The sequence below is a fragment of the Vulpes lagopus genome, chromosome 8 (assembly GCF_018345385.1).
Source record: "Vulpes lagopus strain Blue_001 chromosome 8, ASM1834538v1, whole genome shotgun sequence".
Classification (NCBI taxonomy): domain Eukaryota; kingdom Metazoa; phylum Chordata; class Mammalia; order Carnivora; family Canidae; genus Vulpes; species Vulpes lagopus.
In genome coordinates, this window is record NC_054831.1 from 31,689,506 (window position 1) to 31,710,337 (window position 20,832).

The 20,832-nt window shown below is 38.1% G+C and overlaps 1 protein-coding gene across 6 annotated transcripts in view; it reads right to left on the bottom strand.

Moving 5' to 3' along the window:
- Window positions 1-20,832, bottom strand: part of PALLD (palladin, cytoskeletal associated protein) — a 400,423-nt gene that overhangs the window by 12,577 nt on the left and 367,014 nt on the right. For 5 of the 6 annotated variants that reach the window (XM_041766120.1, XM_041766123.1, XM_041766124.1 and 2 more), the window contains 5 exons: window positions 17,061-17,196; window positions 14,099-14,197; window positions 13,256-13,306; window positions 11,814-12,035; window positions 7,581-7,730 (listed from right to left, as the gene is read on the bottom strand). In XM_041766120.1, the coding sequence (XP_041622054.1) occupies window positions 7,581-7,730; window positions 11,814-12,035; window positions 13,256-13,306; window positions 14,099-14,197; window positions 17,061-17,196 (658 nt within the window). The remainder of the gene's footprint in view (window positions 1-7,580; window positions 7,731-11,813; window positions 12,036-13,255; window positions 13,307-14,098; window positions 14,198-17,060; window positions 17,197-20,832) is intronic. The other variant, XM_041766121.1, reaches the window with a different exon arrangement.

Genomic DNA, 20,832 nt, shown 5'->3' on the forward strand with positions numbered 1-20,832 from the left:
TAAAATCATACTAGATGATTTTAGTTTTCTGATGTATCTTTTTAGATATATATATATATATATATATATATAAAATGTCGGTGGTATTCCTTCTAAAAACCACATAATAAAAGAGACGCCAGCATCATGAAGTGAGCATTATGTGAGAAGGATACATGGGCATGACAAGGAGAATAGAATGACTATAGGCTACCACATGCCCATGAATTAAGCATAGTTGTGATTTAAAAACCAGGAGCAGTGAGATACCTAAAAATATGTGGGTTGTATGATACAGGCCTATCTAATGAAAAGCTATATTTTATCTCAAGTTTTATCTCTTAAGTTGAAGAACTGATAAATGCTGTCATAGGATGGACAAAAGTAATACTTAAGAGGACTCAGATAACATGAGTAAATCACCACTGTTACTCTGGCTTTTTGTTTTTGCTCCTTCTTTTTACTTTTTTCCCTATTACTGGAAGAGTAACAGAATAGATTTTTTCCTCTTGTATCTAGGACAGGGTGAGCAGCTGTACTTCTAAATTCTGACGATGGCTAGACAGAGCAGCAAGAAAGGAAAACGAGAAACAGCAGATTATTAATGATGAGACTTAGGGATTTCTAGCTCACAGTGGATGAGCCACCCTCATGTGCACTTATCGCCCAAATTTACCACTACCTCTCATTTTCATTCCACGGTGCCAGTATAGACAGGTAACAGAAGCACAGGTGTTCTGTATGTTTTGAGGAACTGCTTTCTGAGTTCCACCTCAGAGTGAACAGGGATGAGGGAGCACAATGGTGGAGGGGACGCAGAGAAACCCCACGGCAGGAGTCAGTGAAGGCAGGAATCCAGTCAGCAGGGCTCTCCGGGTCTCCCCACAGACTGGACTTCTTTAGGGCCTTGACCACTCCAAAAAGGCAAAGACATATCAGGCTGTGATACAGACAGGAGAAGAACTGGGAACTATCAAACAGAAAGAGGAGGCCGTAAAGAGACAAAACTGAAGTAGTCTTATCGCACTAGATATGTGACCTCCTCCAGCACTCACAATATTTGCTATTGAGGTCCTCTTTATTTATTTTAAAGATTTTATGTATTTATTTGACTCAAAGTGAAAAAGAGAGAGCACAAGCAGGGGAAGCTGCAGAGGGAGGAAGAGGGAGAAGCAGGCTCTCCATGGAGGTGGGAGCCCAATGCCAGACTCCAGAGGATCCAAAAGGGAAGCTAACATTAATCACTTATGTGGTTAGAAAAAGATGTAAGTTAAATTCAGCCTTTAACCTTGAATTTGGGGAAGCAGATCAAAAATTTTTCTCTAAACTGGAGTTGAGTTTTGACTTTCCTCAGACTTTAGGCAAATCACCAAATTTGTTCAAGCCTTTGTTTCTTCTTCTGTAAAAACCAGAAGATACATATCTGTGTATCTGTCTCACACAGATGTTGTAAACATTAAATGATACAACCTAAAGTGATCTTTATCTTCCAAATATCAAATGGATCTTGATATCATGAAGTATCACTATTAATCATTGCTGCTATTGTTTTACTAGACATTATATATGCACAGACATGCATCCAGATGATTTTTTGGGTCCTGACAGCTTGGTTGACTCCAATAAATTTCTCCAAGTGGTTATACTTTGCCCGAGTATGCTCTTACCTTCTTTTTGATTCCTTCAAATACCTCTTTTAATGATGGTCTCCCCACCCTCTTAACACTGAGATGAGTTTTAGTTACCTTCGCATGACCCTCCTTAGCTCTGGTCAGTCTAGGTTTGTAAACCAGGCATGTCCTTTATAACTGAGGGACTTTAGGCAGGTAATTTAACCTCCTAAGTGAGTTCATGTATAAAATAGGACCACGGAGTTAATCAATCTTGCATGGGTTCTTATGAAGATTAAATGAGCTAACAGGGGTACTTAGTATTGTGTTTTGCACACAGTAAACACTCGAAATGTGAAATTATTATGGATGTAATTATAATAATGACCAGATAAACAAGAAACATTCCTTAGAATTGTTTTAAAAACAATTTTTTCATACATAGTGGGGTTTTCTTTCTTTTGGTATTAGGCTATAACCCCCTCCAAAGGAAAAACTTATGCTATTGCTTGAAAGGTGCCAAGCACACTGGTATGTTCAATGTATTCACTGATGTAATGGCTGCATTTGAGGCATAAGATAAAAGATGTCCTACTCAGCTCTAAGCATTAGATTCTGCTTAGGATAAACCCTGACTCCTCTTCCCTCTCCAAAAAAAAAAAAAAAATATATAGGGTCAACAAGTTGGCATACTACTCTCTAAAGATCACACATTTCTACAATGTTTTCAAGACTTTTCCTGCTACTGCTTAGAACCATATACACAAATACTGCCATAAAATATCTTTACCCAAATTTAAGAAAAAGGTATATGCCACCATTTGTCATTTTTAACTCCTATACCATGTTTTACTTCTGAACATAAAAGGGGAAAGCATGATCTTTAGGAGGCAGAACTGTTAGTTTGAGAATACAGTGTTATTGGCTAAATATATATTACTAATCAATAAATGACCAGGAGCATTTAGAAAGCTTCCAAACTAACAAGTCGTATATTTTGGACATTTTTATTTGGGGGAAAAAAAGCAGAATTCAGTGAAACACTTTTAAAAGATACACACAACTGAAAGTTAAGATTTTTAAATCTGGATGTCTTATATCTGAAGGTTGTACAAAATTCTATCATACTAACGTGCCGTTTAACCCTAGTATCCTCCTACTAGGCTCTGATGCACATTAATGCTGTTGCATTTGCTTTTAACTTTTTCATTTCTACCTACTTTATTATTAACACATGAAGGAATAATGGAAGTGAATGTTTAAAATTTGAAATGAGCCAGGAAACTTTCTAATGCTAAAACAAAACACAAGCAAACCCACTTCTTAAACTTAATTCAGCTGTGTGTTACTTTTCTATTCCAAACAAATCCACAGAGTTTAAAGCTATAGAGCAAATAATAAGTTTGAATTCTTAAAGTGATTATGTATCAAACATCAGCTTGTAAAGATTATTTATGTCTCATGCAAGGCCAATTATTTATATAATATGGAAATAACATTTATATTTCCTAGCTTATGAAATTTAACTGTGGCACACAGGTCTTTATAAACGCTTGCCACTTGTATACATAATGCAATTTGAGGAAACATCAAATTGCAAAACAGCCCTTCCAAACTCCAAGTGCAGCACAGAGTAACTTAGCAACACAACAAAACAATGTAAAACATTCATGTTTAGATTTAGCTGTGTCTTAAAGATAGGATTAGAGTCTAAAACTGCTTTTGTGATCCTCATTTTGGCATTATGTTTGGTGTAGTGCTGCATAATCACTCATTATTTCACTTGACTATGTGATTGCTTTGGTCTCTCGTGAATTGCAGGAGCAGCACACACTGTGATACACAGTGTCTAGTATATGTTTAGAGCTGGGTGTTCCATCCCAAGGAGAATTTGGATGTAGTCATCAATATCTAAAGTGTTTCTTATTCCCAAAAGATGGACTCAGGTGGAAAAATATTCTATAAAATATTCTGCTGAACTTTTAGTGTTTTCTCTTTCCTTGGTTCTCACCCTTTCTCTTGGCTGCTTTCTGTAACTACTTTCCACTGCTCAGGAAAACTCTGCCGTCTGTATTTCATTACTGAACTCATTTTTCCACTCCAGCCTTTTCCTCTTTCCCTTGGTCATTTCACATCATGTACACTACAGTGTACCAGAAAAAATAGATGTAGTTGTCTCCTTTTCAAACCAAATATACATCTAAAATAAAAAAGTTTAAGGTAACCAAAGGGCATGAAGGAATTAAAGAATCAAGTTTTCTTTTGACTGTATGTTATGCTTTTGGGATTAATGTGTCCTAAAAAATTCAGCTTTGACTTTTCAAATCTTTCTCAGTGCCTTATATCATGCTTATTTTATTTATTTTTATTTTTTAAGATTTTATTTATTCATGAGGGACAGAGAAAGAGAGAGGGGGGTAGAGACACAGGCAGAGGGAGAAGCAGGCTCCATGCAGGGAGCCTGATGCAGACTTGATCTGGTGACTCCAGGATCATGCCCCAGGCTGAATGCAGGCGCTAAACTGCTGAGCCACCCAGGGATCTCCTCATGCTTCTCTTAAATCAAATTTTTTAAAAAAAGATTTTATTTACATGAGAGAGTGAAGGGAGGGGTAGAGGGACAAGCAGACTCCCCACTGAGCAGGGAGCCTGACACAGAGCTCAATCCTAGGACCCTGAGATCATGACCTGAGCCACCTAGGTGCCCCTTAAATCATGTTTTAATTCACAAATTAAAAAAATGGCAAAATACTTTAATAGATAACAAATGTCATAAAGTAGAAATTAAAACAGCGTCAAACATTTCTATAAATGATAACATATATTAAGGACACAGTAAAAAAATGGTCTGCTGCTTGTCATGGTTTAAATACCTCTCTGTCTTTCTAATGGGTGGTGAAGTTTGTCCCAATTTCTAGGTGATAGATCACAAAACCTGTATCTGGCATATCTGCACATGCCTGCTACTGAAGACGCCAGGAGAGAGCAAGGAGTTGTACTCTTGAAATTAAAATCAACCAGGCACATGCTGAGACTTGGAATAGCAATTAATACCAAGTACCATAAACATAAAAATTCCCTCACAATTTCCATTTGAGGCCTACATGCCCACTTTTAGGTTTCCTCAGATTCTCTTCACAAGTTTCCTCTCCTGTGCCTGCCTTTGGTCATTTAAGGTAGAAAATGAGACATGATTTAGCCTCACCCTCTTCAGAATACTGGCTGGATCAGCTAACCTTGAAAGGCAGTTGGAATTCTAGGTAATAGGAACTACTCTGGTGTCTATGACCTCTGGAACTCTTTGAATCTTTTGCTCCCTCTGATAGACCCAGAGCTGTCATATTCCTGCTTGTGGAAATCATGGGTAAGGTGGGACACTCTGTTAGAGGGCTGGGCTTTTGGCTGCCTGATAGGAACTAGTCCACTTCTCATTGCTTTGTCTTCTCTCAAAGGGCAGAGAGGCCAAGAGCGAGAGAGGATTAACTTGGGACTTACCCTGAGATTTGGTTAAGCAGTGGAATTCACTGGGGGACTGGAATGAGGGCACTGACAGCTCTCTTCTGGGCCTTCCTTGGGCAACTTCTGGGCCTCCTGTATGGCTCCAGTTGGCTGTGCTGTGGGTGTGGCCCTGCCCAGCTCACAGCTCCCTCCACCCAAGCCCACAGCTGTGGTGGCTGTGGCATGACCACAGCTCTGCCTAACTCCTTTCCCATGGGGGTGGTGAAAAGGAAAAGCAGAAGGTCAGAAGACCACACACCAGCAACATGTTGGGTGGAAACTCAGCCCAAACTGACTTTCTTACTCTAATAGTAGGGGTGGAATGTCTAGAAACAGAACCATCCTTTACATCCTAACTCCATAGACTTCTGCCCACTTTTAGGGCTGCTGCTTTCAGATAGGGTTATTAGTGTCTTTGAATTGAAATAATGTCAATAACTAACTTTTATTGAAAGCATATTATGTGACAGGTAAATCGAGTGCATTATTTAAATCCATACAATCATGCTCATTTCTTAGGAGAAGAAACAGGCACAGAGAGGTTAGGTGACTTAAGGTCACATGCGTGGTGAGTGGCAGAGATTCAACTCAGATCTGATGCCAAAGTTCATGCTCTTAACCCCTGAACTATGCCATTTAGGCTTTTCAGTAGCACCTTCTGCATTTCTGGTCTTTGTTGTGTCCTTTCATCCTTTTTATTTCTTTCCCTTCCTCCTCTTCTACATTACAAAGGGGATCTTCAGCAGCCTTCCTTTATCTAATGAGTTCATGCAGTCTCCAACTCTGCTCATGTCCAATGGAGTCCTTCCCCATTTAGAACTTTTCCACATGTAAAAACTACATTAGTATAATTTGAAGAAGACTAGAAGCAGACTCATAATTGCAATTTTACATTTATGTTCTTTGTTTTAGAAAACTGCTGACTCCCAATAAGTGCTAAAAACATTCACTAGGAAAAATGCCTCAAAATTCACATCAGGACCAGGATTGGTGAGTGCTTAAGAGACACAGTCAATTCGATCACTATAATACATAGCAACCTTTCTAAAGGAATAAAGGACCTAGCAAGAAGAGAAATTTTGGATTTTGTTGAGTTCTTCACTATTATTTTAATAGGCAGAAAACTGAAAATTGAAATTGTTAGTAATAGTCAAGGAAACATACTGAAAATAGAATTAGAAAGAAAAAAGCAAATTCTACTTCTTTCCTCAAACCCTCCAAACATGAACACAAATAAGTATTACAATGTAACTTTTAGTAGAAGTTGTGCTTTTGATTATTTTTCAAGGTGATGGTCATGTATAGAACCTCAAGAAAAGTGCATATTTAATATGGAAACTGTTGAGAGTGAAGAGTCTGCTGTGCTCTATCACAACCTCATTTGTGGAAAATTAGAATTTCATTCTAATCTTAATATTACAGAAATTGATGTTTATGTGACAGTGTAATATTAGGATAAACATTGCACAAACTTTTAGAAGTGTGAAAGCTTTGCTGAAATTATTTGTACCATTTCATGTTTGACACTTCATGTTTCCTTCAAAAGAAAGAACAAAATATAGAATGATATAAATAGATCAGAGATTTTAAAAACACACTGGACAATCTTCATTAGTTATATAATAAAATTGTTAATTTTACCTTTTTTTAAGTGTGCAATTTGCTATTTACATGACTTCTGCTGACTTTGTAAAATTACCTATCACACAATGAGCTCTGTGATTTTGTCACACAAAATCACTTCTTACTCATTTTTGCATTCTCCCTACCCAGATAGTGCCTAAAACATACCTGACACTCATAAAAGAACTTGTAGGCTTGAATTGAGAACCTGATATTCACCAGTAACTGCTGCCTATTAAATTCTAAGTAGTCAGATGATCCTAAATCTAAGGATAAATACAAGAGAAAACATTCGGATGGAAACTAATCCTGAATGCCATACACAGATGCTATCAAAATTATAATTTGTCTACATTTATATACTTAAATTCCACTGAATTAGTAGGTATATATTTCTTTTAAATATTTTACTTTTTGAGGTTTTTTTTTTTTTACTACACCATATTTATGTATGTCACTCACTGTCCTTTTCTTTTTTTTCTTCATAGAACTTAATCATATCTGAAATTATATTATTTACATATGTTTCTTTTCTTATTTTCTAGCTCAAAACTTTGTTCTGTCCACCACTGCAACCCCACCACCTGAATAAGAAGTGTACCTATTAGGCCCCAAGTAATATCTGTAGAAAGAATACATATCTGTATTGGAATTATTCATGTGAAAAACACTTTGATGAAATAAAAAAATACTAATGAAACAAATAATTTTTCTATCCTCTGAAACCAAAATGGATGTAGAATATGGGAAAATAGTTTCAAGTCAAAGAACATTGATTCTGCCTTCTAATTAAACAGTTACTTTCTCCAAACAAATGCCTATGAGCACTATACACAGAAATGAAGCCAAACCTATACCCTTAATCTTTACCTGAGGGTTTGCAGCCATAATTGTGTAATTTCCATCATCATCTAGGGTGGAGGCTGTGGTATGGAGAGAGCACGTCCCATCAAGATCCCTTTGAATGGTGTAGTGATCATTCTTTGGAGAGATCTGCTTTCCATCTTTAAACCAATAGATCTGTGAAAGGAAACAGTGATGAAAGATTAAGGATGTGTGTAGTACTACCCTGTTTGGGGGACCGGTAAATAATAACTGTGTGGCCTGCACAGCTGATTAGTTAAAATGTTAAACACAATATTTGAAAAGGAAATTGATTTTTGAGTGAAAAAAGTAGGTAACAAACAGGTTTAATTCTATTTTAGTTTTTAAAAATTGTATCTTTTTTATTTAAAAATATGTATATAAGTAGGTATTCACATATTATTCACATATTTTTTTGACATTATTTATATGGAGTGATCAATGTTGAATGTAGACATAGTGACTTCTGGAGTGGCTCTATAGGCATTTTTCTTTTTTACTTCTATTTTCACATGTACTGAATGAAAGGCACTAAAGTAAAATGTGTTACTTGTGAAGGAAAGGTAAAAAGGTTATTTTAGAGAATTACAGATCTAACTATTCCCCTGAATTGTGTTAGACAAACAGCAGGGAGGGGTGCCTTGGTGGCTCAGTCGGTTAAGTGACTGCCTTTAGCTCAGGTCATGATCCTAGAGTGCTGGGATCGAGCCCCATGTCCAGCTCCCTGCTCAGCCTGGAGTCTACTTCTGCTTCTCCCTCTCCTGCCCCCCCCCCTCTGCCGCTGGTGCTGTCTCTCTAATAAATAAATAAATCTTAAAAAAAAAAAAAAGAAAGTGGCAGTGAGGAATGATCACCAGTTAAGGATTGGTGGTGGGTGGAGCTCCAGTGCTTTCATTGTGGGCCAAGGAGCATATGCTCAAAGGTTGAAAGTTTGCTCTCCGCACCATGTTAAAGAAAACACAGTTGTATTTAAACTTATAAGTTTTAGTAATATCTTAATTTGGTTTGATAGAAAGTTAAATGTGAAAAATAAAGTAAAAATAAATCTGGACTAATTCACACATTTTAAAATGGTCAAATTCCCTCTTTCATAGGTCCTCCTCTCTTCCCTCTCCTGTACCTAAAATCGCTGGTCCGGGCAGCCCAGGTGGCTCAGCGGTTTAGCACCGCCTGCAGCCCCGGGTGTGATCCTGGAGACTAGGGATCGAGTCCCACGTTGGGCTCCCTGCACGGAGCCTGCTTCTCCCTCTGCCTCTGTTTCTGCCTCTCTCTCTCTCTCTCTCTCTCTCTGTGTGTGTGTGTGTGTGTCTCATGAATAAATAAATAAAATCTTTAAAAAAAATAAAATAAAATCGCTGGTCCCTGGAGCCCTGTGATTTGGTTATTAGTCTTTGACAGTGGGGACATGGGGCCCTAATGATGAATCATGTGCCATCAGCCCTCCCGTGGCTGAGATGCTGAGCTAATAATAATGCCTGCATCAACCCACCCCAGATTTACTTAGGGAACTAAACAAATCCCTCCTTTTAAAGCCACAAGTTCTCTGTTGTCAGCTAAAGCATTCCTAACTTGGTCCCTAACAGAATAAAAACCTACTTTAGAATCTTCAGTTTTTAAAATGAACTTTTTCCTTAACGTAAATCCATATGCCAATTGAGACCTCAACTGGCATTCAAATTCAACTCGATGAAGCACTCTGAATCTGAAAAGTCTTTCTGAAATTTACATTTCTAAGAAAGGAAAGGGCTAGAAATCTCTAGCACTAAATAAGTACATAAAGAATTGGGATCTGACTGCTGAAACTTTTCCAACTTCCATTTTCTAATTAGCTCTAAATTTACAGGCTGTATTATTAACCTAAAAATGAATCGTCAGCTAGACTTAACTCTCAGTTCTAGAAATTAAGTTAGATAAAGCATGATACTTCATAATTATCATTCTCTGCTTGGCTATTTTATTATTTCTGATGGAACAGAGAAGCTGTAATTAGTATACAATTTGCATTCTTGCTACTATGTCAATTCTTCAGACTTGTCTCTGTTAATCATACTTTTCACCTCCATCATACTTGGAATACAACGTTCAAATGAAAATTAAGAAAGAGTCCAACAATTTTACCAAGACTGCTAACGGAGAGGGAAGGGGAGGGTACAAGAGATGAAAACAAGGCAAATTAGAAATCCCTTTGTCTTCTCATGTTTCCATTAGAACAAGCATGTCAAGGGTAGACTACCTTTTCCTTTTTTTTAAACAGAAGCCCCAAAAAAGGATTTTTTTAAACATGATGAATATCCCATACTTTAATAGTCCTAGTGCATTTATATAACGTGTGCAGAAGAAACGGTTGTTCAATAAACCAGGGAGGGAAGAAAAAGAACAGCAGTGAGGACAGGAGGGAGGAAGGGAAGAAAGGAAGGAAAGGTGAAAGAAGACAACCTAACAGTAAAAACTCTTAAAAAATTAAGCTCTTAAAGCTGTGAAACATTTAAATTCATACTAGAAAAGCAGAGTAACGTTAAACACAACAGCCCGTCTTTCAAGTGAACACAGTGTTCTTTAGAACAAGAATCAATGATCTTAGAACTTCATTAATGACCAAGGTTTAAAAATAACAACGGATTTTTGCAAACATTTTGGAAGCTTAATATCCAATTTCTTGTTAAGTTTCATTCATAAGCTGCAAGTTTATTTTTAGTACATGCATTTGGTATCATGTTTGTGAATACACAGCAATTATCCAAGTTATGCCAAGAACTAAGAAGTTTTCTCTAACACAGTGTATTAGAAAAATCTCATCTTATGAAGAGGTGAATAGGAGTTTGGAAAGTTAAGGCTGTTTTCTTTGCTCTTTCTCTGTGATACCACTGTTAGGCTTTTAATTTCATTGAGTGTATTTTTCATTTCTATATGCTTATTTTACAAATTTGCCTGGTCTTTGGTCCTGTCTTGTTTTTTTCATTAAAGTTTCTTGGGATCCCTGGGTGGCGCAGCGGTTTGGCGCCGGCCTTTGGCCCAGGGCGCGATCCTGGAGACCCCGGATCGAATCCCACATCAGGCTCCCGGTGCATGGAGCCTGCCTTCTCCCTCTGCCTGTGTCTCTGCCCCTCTCTCTCTCTCTCTCTCTGTGACTATCATAAATAAATAAAAATTTAAAAAAAAAAGTTTCTATTTCTTTTAACATTGTTTCAATCATTTTAAACATAGTTTTATCTTATAGTTCACTTAAGACTGTTCAATACTGTGCAATACTTGAGTTTCTATTTTCTTTTGCTATTTATTCTCATCATTGTTTCTCCTATGATCTGTAAGTTTTCACTGTGAATTTCTTCCTCCCTCTTAACGCTGCATAAGTCTGATATGCCCCAAATTGTGAGTATTTTTTGGACAGTTTTTGCTTGTTTCTCCCAGAAACAGGGATTTTAATCATCTTGGACTAAATTTCGTATTAATTTCTCAGCCTTTGGCTTCATATCGTGAGATAGTGTCAATGTGGAGTTTCCATTTCTCATGGGCACCCTTTTTTATTCTTTTTTCCCAAGTTCTAGGGAAAAAGTGTAATCCTGTTTATTGCTTTCTGGACCAGTGAGCAGTTACTCTTGTCTCCCTTTAAAGACAGAGCAACTCTTTATCCAGCTGTTTCCATGTGTCTTTAGAGAGAGGGCTCCCATGTATGTCAGCCTAGCTCTCCCAAATATCAGAAATTCCTTTAATTATCCCTCCTCAACAGTATTCTAGTCCTTAGCCCCTTGTAAATACAGGAAGCCTTGGTTTTGCAGATTAAAGATCTGAAGTTTTTGTAATCCGTGTTAAATGCTGCCTCCGTATGGCACATGGCATGGGGCTCGGGTTCCAGCCTGGCCACTCACCAGCTCCTTGACCTGGAGCAAGTTAATTAAACCTCCCTGAGCTCTCAGTTCAGGCACCTGCGATTTGAGAGTGACACTGATAACATCACATAAGGAAATGATGCAGGTGTATGAAAAGCTCCTTGTCGATTATTTAATTGTTACTTTCCCATTCCTGTCTTCAAACCCAAATTCAACCCTTCTTCCACTCTTTCTGGCTTCTGATGCCTCCTGAGGAAGGTCTGGAACTTACAAGTACTTCAAGCATTTGACATCCTGAGACTGAGAAAGGTAGTCTGTACCTCTTCCTCTTGTTACACATGCTATATTGTAGAAGCTAAACTTCCTCAGAACACAGGACTCTGAAAAAGCCAACTTTTTTCAGCTTGCTTACCTTTGGCTTTGGGTTCCCAGTCACTCTGCATGTGAAAGTTACAGGCATTCCCTCGAAGATCTTGTAGTGTTTCAGCTTCATCTCAAAGAATGGTGCCACTGCATTTTCCACAGGTACGTCCCCAAACTGGATGTCATCACCTGATTCATCCACGGGAGACCTTTCTAGCCTATACTCGATCTCACTGATGAGTCTCTGTTCACAGCTGGACACTTTATATTCCTGTCTCAGGAAAAAAAAGGTCACATTAGCAACCTTGATCCCTTGTGGTCCTATGTGTCTCATTGAGTCTTACTCTCCTCTCCAGTGACACTAAGAAGACAGTGATATTTTACCAGAGCCCAGCTCAATTCCATATAAAACAAAAAACATCTGGAAGTAAGTATATATGATATTTCAAATTGTCTTCAAGTCTTATCATCCTCCTTCCCCCAGGAACTATGAAGATGAATTTCTTTCTCTTTTCTCTTGGTGGGGGTGGGGAGTGGGGGAGTGGGAGGGGTGGGGGTGAGGAAAGAAAGGAAAAGGTAACAGCTTTGTATTCCTAAATTGTTCACAAAAATAAAACATGATGGAACAAGGATTTCTTGCTGTAGGGGGAAAGCTGATGCAGGGTGGTGCAGCTCTTCAGAAGGGCAACAGTTCATGTGGAAGGCAGCCGCACTATTACATAGCATTTTATCACGTGAATAATGGAAAAATGGCATTTGTTTTTCACTCCTAATAATCCTCAGCCCCATTGCCTCTGATCTCCTGCTCGGCTTTGCAGCTAGTAGGAACTACTCTCCACCCTCTTTAAAAGAAAAACAGGATTGACAGTCCAGTCAAAATTTGGATTAATAAGACAAAAGCAAAGTGGCCGTCAACATCCTATGGTGATAAGGTGGATTCTACAGTTCTCCTGCTTACAAAGTATAATGACAACAAGGCAGCCTGTTACAAAATAGTCTCTATTTAGTAACAAATAAAAAATGTTTTAACTCGGTTTTTTCATAAAGAAGCTACCCCACCTTTAAAAAACTGTTGTCTTGAGGGAAGAAATACAGCAGTATGAATAAAACTACAAAGAATACATGAGCTGTTTTATTCTACCTACTATCAGATTAGTCAGTTTGAGAATTAGTGAGTTTTCCCCCAGAAAGGTATTAACAAATGAGACACTTTTAACAATTTATAGTTCAGAGTATTCACTAGTGACAGAATCAAATTCAAGTTTGTAAATATATTTTTTTCTTAAATATCTTTGTAAAGATATTCAAGTAGCAAAAAGCACACTGACTGTAGTAATTCTGTTCATATGATATTAAGTAAAAACAGACACTGGTCATAGTATTTGTAATTAATATATGGCAGTAAAGACAGATACACAGGTAAACAAGGAAGAACACAAGAAAACAGATACAGTGAAAGACCAGAAGGAGGAGAAAGGTGAAAAGCTTAACCTTTTGACCGTCCAGAGTACTCCCTACAGAAGCATGAGGAGACTCAATTTCCTGTAATGGTAGAAAAAAAAGAAGTGAAGACTAATAATAGAAATAAGAACCTAGAAAGATTTCTAGTTTTCTTTCAGTTGAAATTTTTGTAGTAGCAATACTTCACACAGAAAAATCCTCAGATATTGAAGACAGATCTATTTCTCAACATCTATGAGAATTTACTTGATCCTTTAAACTTGTTTTAAAAAGCTTCCTTTAATCTTGAGACTATATCTAGAAACTCCAAGTAGAAGCAGTGGAGATTATAAAACAGCTTCCATCAAATTCATGAAGTAACCTTTTCTTTTTGTGGTAGGAAGGGAACAAAAATAGCAATCTAGGTTTTCTGCTGATTAGTGATTTGTAACTATATATGTGAAGGAAAATAAAGACCGTTTTTTCTATACACAGATATCTTACTTTGACTAGATGTTATGAATATAATTGGAAATATTCACTAGCTATGTCAAACAATTTCAGTGAAAATATGTTTCTCTACAATATGTATTTTGCAATAAAGCACAGGACAGGAAAAACAGAAAGATACTTGAAAGGAGAATAAACTGATCAATAAGATAAAAAGAACAGGTATCACTGAAATAACTCTCATCAGTCACTTAACACAGCTGTCTGACACATGCTATGTGCTCAATAAATAATAGCTATGAGTTGGTGATATTAATACTGCCTTTCTTTGACTTGTCCTATGCTTCCCACAGAAGTGATCCCAAGAATAGTGTCCATAAGGAGGATGGGGGGAGGGGACAGAATAATTACTATTTTTCTAATTTGTCCAGAAGAACACAGTACCTGATTAGCTGTTTCCTCTTCTGGCTCCTGAATATTAAAAACAGTTGCACTGTCAGCACCTAGTAATCGACGAGCCATTCTTTCTTCATATGTTAACCTCTAAACAGAGTAAACCACAAAAAATAGAAAATTCACAATTACATACATACTGCCTCACAAACAAGAATTTTTAAAAATGACTTTTGATGTTTTCTGTAACTATTTTCTCTCAACCTTCAGATACCTGTCTGTAAAAGCAGTCTGTTTCCTTCCCTCCCTTCAAGTGTTCTGTCACTTTCCCTTCCAGCCTCAGTGGCAGAGACCACAAAGAAAATACATGTCCTATACGAATCCTTAACGATACACAATGAGAAAAAAGATATTCAAGTAGCAAAATATTTTTTAAAGGAAATGTTATTTTGATGGCCATTCACAAGCTTCGAAAACAGCTTAGTCAGCTCCAAGCCTCTGATGAGGGAAGTTGTAGACTCGCTGGCCATGCCGGTGCTGTTTGAGATCCTCACCGCTAAGGGCACTTCCTTGGCCGCCGTGTAACAGGGGCATGTAGGCAAATGTAACAGTCCACAAAGGATGACTGCACTAGGCAAATCAGGCAAAGGACTGTGAAAGGTACTTGCCAAAGCTAATATCCATAATTCCAGATTTTACTTAGAGGCAGACTGCTTGGCCATCAGGCAAAGTGGTAATGGTCTTGCATCGAGTAGCCAGTGCTCCAGATCTGGCCAACACACACTTGCTGGGCCATTCTTAGAAGAAATGCCAACGTCTTTGTTCTGTCTATTGGGCTGTTTCCTGCCTTTGAGCTTTGGTTCTAAAATGCCATAGAATCAAAGTCTGGGAAGAACTCTCAGAGACCCCTTGTCCCATAACCAAGTGTTCAGTTCACAAGAGAGAATAGAGAATGATTAGTAAGGCAGAATATTTAAAAAATTACAGAAGTTATTTCAGTGAACATCCAAAACTTCTGAACATAGATGTAAATTCTATTGGAAACTCTCTAATCAGGAAAATATGTTGAATAAATTTACAATTTCCAGTAATTGCTGGTTCCAGTCCCAGCTGAAACCGGGAAGTGAAACAAGTCGGTGCCAATGACAAATAGTCCTGAAGTTCCTATTATTTCATTTACTAAAATGGGGGCAGAAGATTAGAAGAAGGAGAGGTAGGTGTTTGGTGCTTGGACTGTCTCGGTCCCAGTATGTTATTATTCAAATTAATTTTCTCACATCTGTTAAAGAATCACTGAATTCAGTTTTCAAAGAGAATTTTAAATACCTGCTCTCTTAAAAGCCTTCCTAATGTTTTCATGGAGAACTGTATCAACGAAGGTAGGACTGGAGTCCTCTCCACCCCTTTCCTTATAAAGCAGAAATGTCAATTTGATACCTAGTCCTTTGCCAGAAAGCACCTGCTACCAGTAAAAGCCAAATTTACTTCAGTTTTGTTTCTAAACCACTAGGCTGTGTGGATATCCAAGCCCTGTCTATAGAAGCCAAAAATAAGTAATGGAATAATATGTAACATTAGCATTTTGAGCTCACAAATGCAGAAATTGATGGAACTCGTTGGGAATGTCACTCACTGCTAAATACATAAATGTAAATATACACATAATATATATAGTATGATATAACAGCTTATAGAACTCTTAAGTCTCTTTAACCAAGGGAATTAGGAATATTTCAACAGAGACCCAAGAAAACAACAACAAAAAAAAACCCAAAACCAAAAAACTGGAGAAATGCCTTTACCTGGCTTGAGTAAGTTCCCTTAAGTATCTGTTTTAATCTTTCAAAGGCTTTAGTTGACAGAGCCAGGGAAAACTTCCAGAGTATGCACATTTATACACGCTATTACTTATTTCAGGAAGAAAATATTTTCCCTTTGTGAAAATCTTCTATTCTCAATGAAATGAATGACCAGCACAAATTCTCATTAGAATTTTAATCTTCCTGAACTCAGATTAGGATGCCCTAATAATTAAAAGCAGCATTCAGCACCCTTCTCTCTCCTCCACCTTTCCAATCAAACAAACATGGGCTGTTCTTACATTTTTATTTATCAGTGTGTGATAATTAAAATTCCTAGAAAATATATTTAGCATAGAGAGCTTTCTATTCTGAAAAAGGTGCCTGAGAGGGAGATTTTATACAAAGAGGCTCCTTTCTTCTTTTACGTATGATCCAGGCAAATTTTTCTGGTGATAATTCTAAAATAAAACCACAGAAGGCTCTTTTCAGACTTCACCTGATTTGTGGGACTTGTTCTTCCTGTCCTCTTAAAAATCTTGGACATGATAAGAAGGGTCAATAAAAAATAAGAAACAACTGGTGAGGAAACATTTAAGTCCAATGGCAAAAACATCTTATATACCTGTATTTTTTACCAGATCTATTATACAGATACTAGAACAATATTGTGAAACAAGCATTACTCTTTCAGATTACCGAATCTGAATCAGAATCTAGTAATGGTCTACTAGAATGGTACTGGACATCAGGATTTGTTTCCTTAGTGAAGATATTCTGTGTGTAGAAGCAGTCCATGGAATAGAATCCAAACTCTCCTTTTGGTACTTTTGGTAGATACAGATCATTCCAGAGCACACCTTTCCCCTCCTACCCAGCCTGGATTTGTTCCTTTTTCTTTGTAATGTTGCAGTTCCTCATTTGTTTTACTCCTCAGCTTAAAATCAGCCCTTCCTCTTTATCTCCAACTTGCTATCTTCACTCCAAAAATGGTTTTCATGAATGGCAGTAAATAGTGAAGGCCAACTAGAGGGTAGCCATTCCACTTTCTCCCTTCCCCTCACACTGAGGCCATAATGCTAAGAAGAACATTGAGATTTAGGAGTAATGAGATCAATTTTATATACAAATTGCAAGAACCAAAGTGACAAAAGAGCTCTCTGATGTGAAGAGCTAGTATTCCAAGCTCAGGCCCCAAATCCATCTCTGCATACCGGCTGGCCATTGTTCAGGAGGTCCTCCTTGAAGCGAAGTTTTCGTTCCAGGTCTTGAATGACAGCGTCCTTTGTGCCTTGAATCTCCTCATCAGAAGCTATTCTAGCAGTTCTATTGGCCTTCTTTGGAAATCCCCTGCAGGAAAAGAGCACAAGGCAATATAGTCAGTTGTCAAGCACATAAATCCAAGCCAAACATTCAAGTCCAACAAAGACAGTACAATGTGTCAGTGTATCCCACTCTTTTCCAATACTATATCTATTCCAACTAATTATGGAAAGAACCATGAAAGCTGGTTGCACTGTATAGGTAACAGTAATTGGAACCAGTTTTCAGAGAAAGTGGACATACCTGAGGGAGTGTGTTTCAGTGGTTAGAGAAATGCCAAGAACAGGGAATGCCTGTGTTTTAGTCCCAGGAAGGCAGTAAAGTGAAAACACAATGTGATTTGTAATCACAAAAAGACTTCAAATCTGACTCTGCCTGGTATTAGGTTTGTGACTTTGGGCAACTTTTTAAAACATTTCCTATAAACAAGTATAAACATATGTAACATATATGGCTATCGAGCATTTTTGAAAGAGAATATATTCCTCATACACTTCTGTAAATTCAGTCCTCTGGTCCTTTGCAATTTATTCAACAACAGTGTTTAGCTCACTCTAGGCAAATATAGTGTGTTCTTTTCTATCCTGATTTGATTAGAGGAGGGCCCTGGAGGTTCTGCAGGTCTTGCTATGCCTGGTACACCACAACACCGTGAGCCTCCTAAACCTTCTGGAGAGCCTAGGGCTCTGAGATAAGTGGCACCTCAGAACTCTTCTTTCTAAGGGTGGCAACAATGCCCTCAGCCATGAGAACCAGGGGTCACTGGTGCTGGATATTTGGTGGGTGGGGAATCACATTTGTTGGTGCCTTAAGTAATTTGCCACCCCCTACCTTTTCCCTCACGGGGCTGTGGGGAAAGATTCAAGAGAAAAAGAGTACTATATAGTAAAACAAAACAAACCAAAACAAAAACAAACTATATTCTTAGTGAAAACGCATGACTGACCTGTAGCTACCCATATCACCAAGGCTGAATTTCAAAAACATGTCAAGTTTTTAAAAAAACAAGAACACATAAAATACGCTTCCATTTATGAACAGACAAAAACTAAGCAGTTCTCTGCCAAAGCAGGGGTTCTCAAAGGGTGGTCCTTGGACCACCAGCATCCATATTACCTGAGAAACTGTTAGAAATGTGGATTTTTGGACTCACTCCAGACCTACTGAATCAGAAGTCCTGGGTTTAGGATCCAGTAATCTGTTTTAACAAGTCCTCTAGGTGATTCTGATACATAAAAATGTTTGAGAAATAAACTTAGGGAAACATACATATATAAACCATTAAGACAAGTAAGAAAAGGATTAAGTCAAAAATTCAGGGTAGTGGTTATCTCTCGAGGATAGCTGTGGATGTGACTGGGGAGGGTCACATAGGGAGCCTTCAAAGGTACTAGAAACAGGTATGACTTTACTATTCTTTTAAAAAAAAATATATATATATATACACTATCTTTGCTTCCTTCCTTTTCCTTACATGTTTTATTTGATAAGGCATTTCTAAATTTTAAAAAAAGTTTACTGCAAAGGTGTCAAGGCATCGTGTGCTGGATACTGCTTCACTGATACAGTAGAAAGCACTAGTAAGGCCGAGGATGCAAATTAACACGGAGTTTCACCAAACCCTCTGCTTATTATTTCATCCAAAAATGCTGGAAACAAGACAATCACTAAATACACAAGAGAAAACATGAGCATCCTATAACCCCTGTGCACTCAGCCCTCATCAATAATACCAAAGCATCCTGAGGGCTGTGCTCCTCCTATCCATTCTTGCTTCCCTGCTAAACTTCCCTTGATTTTGTTGGATGTTCACCCTCCAGTGTGCTCAGAGAAGGTGACCACCTCCCCAGACTCAGGGGTGACTGATGGAAGTTAATTTGAGTGGTCTCAATCCCCAGATAGTGATTAGTATAGCTAGAGGCATGTGATGGAGCCTGGCCATGGAGATTGAGGAAGTGGAAGTGGGAAAGGATGAGGTGCTCTAGTTAAAGCTTCTCACCTCTAAAAAGCAACATACAGAAGAAATGTTCCTCTTTCACTGGCTACCACTATGTCAAAATGTAATGCCCCAAATGGCTGCATCCACACTGGCCACGAGGGGAGAACCCACAACATGCTGATGATGACAGCTTAGAAAGACAGAGCCCTCGGAGCCTGTTACAGGTGACCTACCCTGGAACCGCCTGACCCCACATTTATGTAAATTGATAGATATTTAATCTACTGGAAGTTGAATCTTCTGATACCTAGAGCAGAAAGTATCCTGATAGCTTTTCCAGGTCCTTCCTTTCTAGTCATTTGTCCTGAAGTTCAAATGGAGGGTGTTAAACACTAGTATTAAAGGAAATATTGTGATATTCTCTGTTTGAATATCAAAGACTAGGTCAGGCTTTGCTGTACCCTACTCCCTGGCAGTTGATCTTGATTTTTAAGGAGCTAAGCAATGAAGCTGTGACACATGAACAGTAAGAGCCACAGGAATCATGACCTACAATCTCAATTTTTAATACCATCCAATCCTTTAGCAAAAACGTGCATGCTGTGCCAGCTTCCCCCAGCCTGAAGCCGCTGGCCCGTACAGGACCACACTGTCAGCCTTCAGGCCTCAGTCTAAAGTCTCCTTGGGAAGGAAGACCCTGACCAAGTCTACCCATTAGTTATTGTACCATATTTTTCTTCATAGCACTTATCAAACTTTATTAGTATACGTTCTTTTTAATTGTCCCTCTCACACTGTGCCTCTTTATCACAATGCTTGTCGAATAGCAGACCCTAAAGTAACATTCATAGAATAAGTGAATAAATGCACTATCTACCTCTCTACCTTCACTTCTTCTTTTTCTTTTCTTTTCTTTTTTTTTTTTTTTTTAAGATTTTTATTTATTCTGACTTCTCTACCTTCCCTTCTCAGGCAAGAATAATTATCCCAAAACTATCTATAATCAAGCCACATGTAAAAAGTCAGGCTCAGAACACACAAAAATCACTCAGTTTTAGAAAAAAAAGTTCTGTGCTGCTTTTGACCCAAGCCTTACATCTGAGAACTAGAAGAGGTAGGTTCTGAAGTCCCCTGAAAGGTAAAATGAAAGCTAGCTCTGTGTTACATCACATATTATTGGGAACACACAGGTTCCTATTATTACTTTAAACTTAACAACATAAACGAGTTACACAACTATGGAATGATGAGCAGCCTTTGATGACAGAAGCTTCACTGTCTCTATGCAAGCAGAATACACTGAGAGCCGTGTTCTCTGCACAAATAAGAAAAAAAGGGGCAAAGGGTGGCTATGAAGGACAGAAGAGATCACCTACACAACCGAAACAGAGACTGGGCTTTTACATGACAGCCACAAGTCCTCTTTGACAAGTAAACACCTGCCCATTCATGGCAGAATAAATCCTGTGGCTTAAAAAGCATTTTTCAGTGTACTTGACTTTTTTAGGGAACTAAAGAATGACTGCTTTGTCTGGTACATTTCATAGAGAAGCCATTCACCTTGGTGCGGGTTTCTGCCACCCAGGTATTTTACTCTTTCAGAGTGCAATTAAAATTACTCATTGACCCAGATAAAAACCCTGGTCATTCTAGATTGAACAAGGTGATTCCCTAAACATATCAAGATCACAAGCATTAGTAGGGCATTTACTCTATTTCCTATT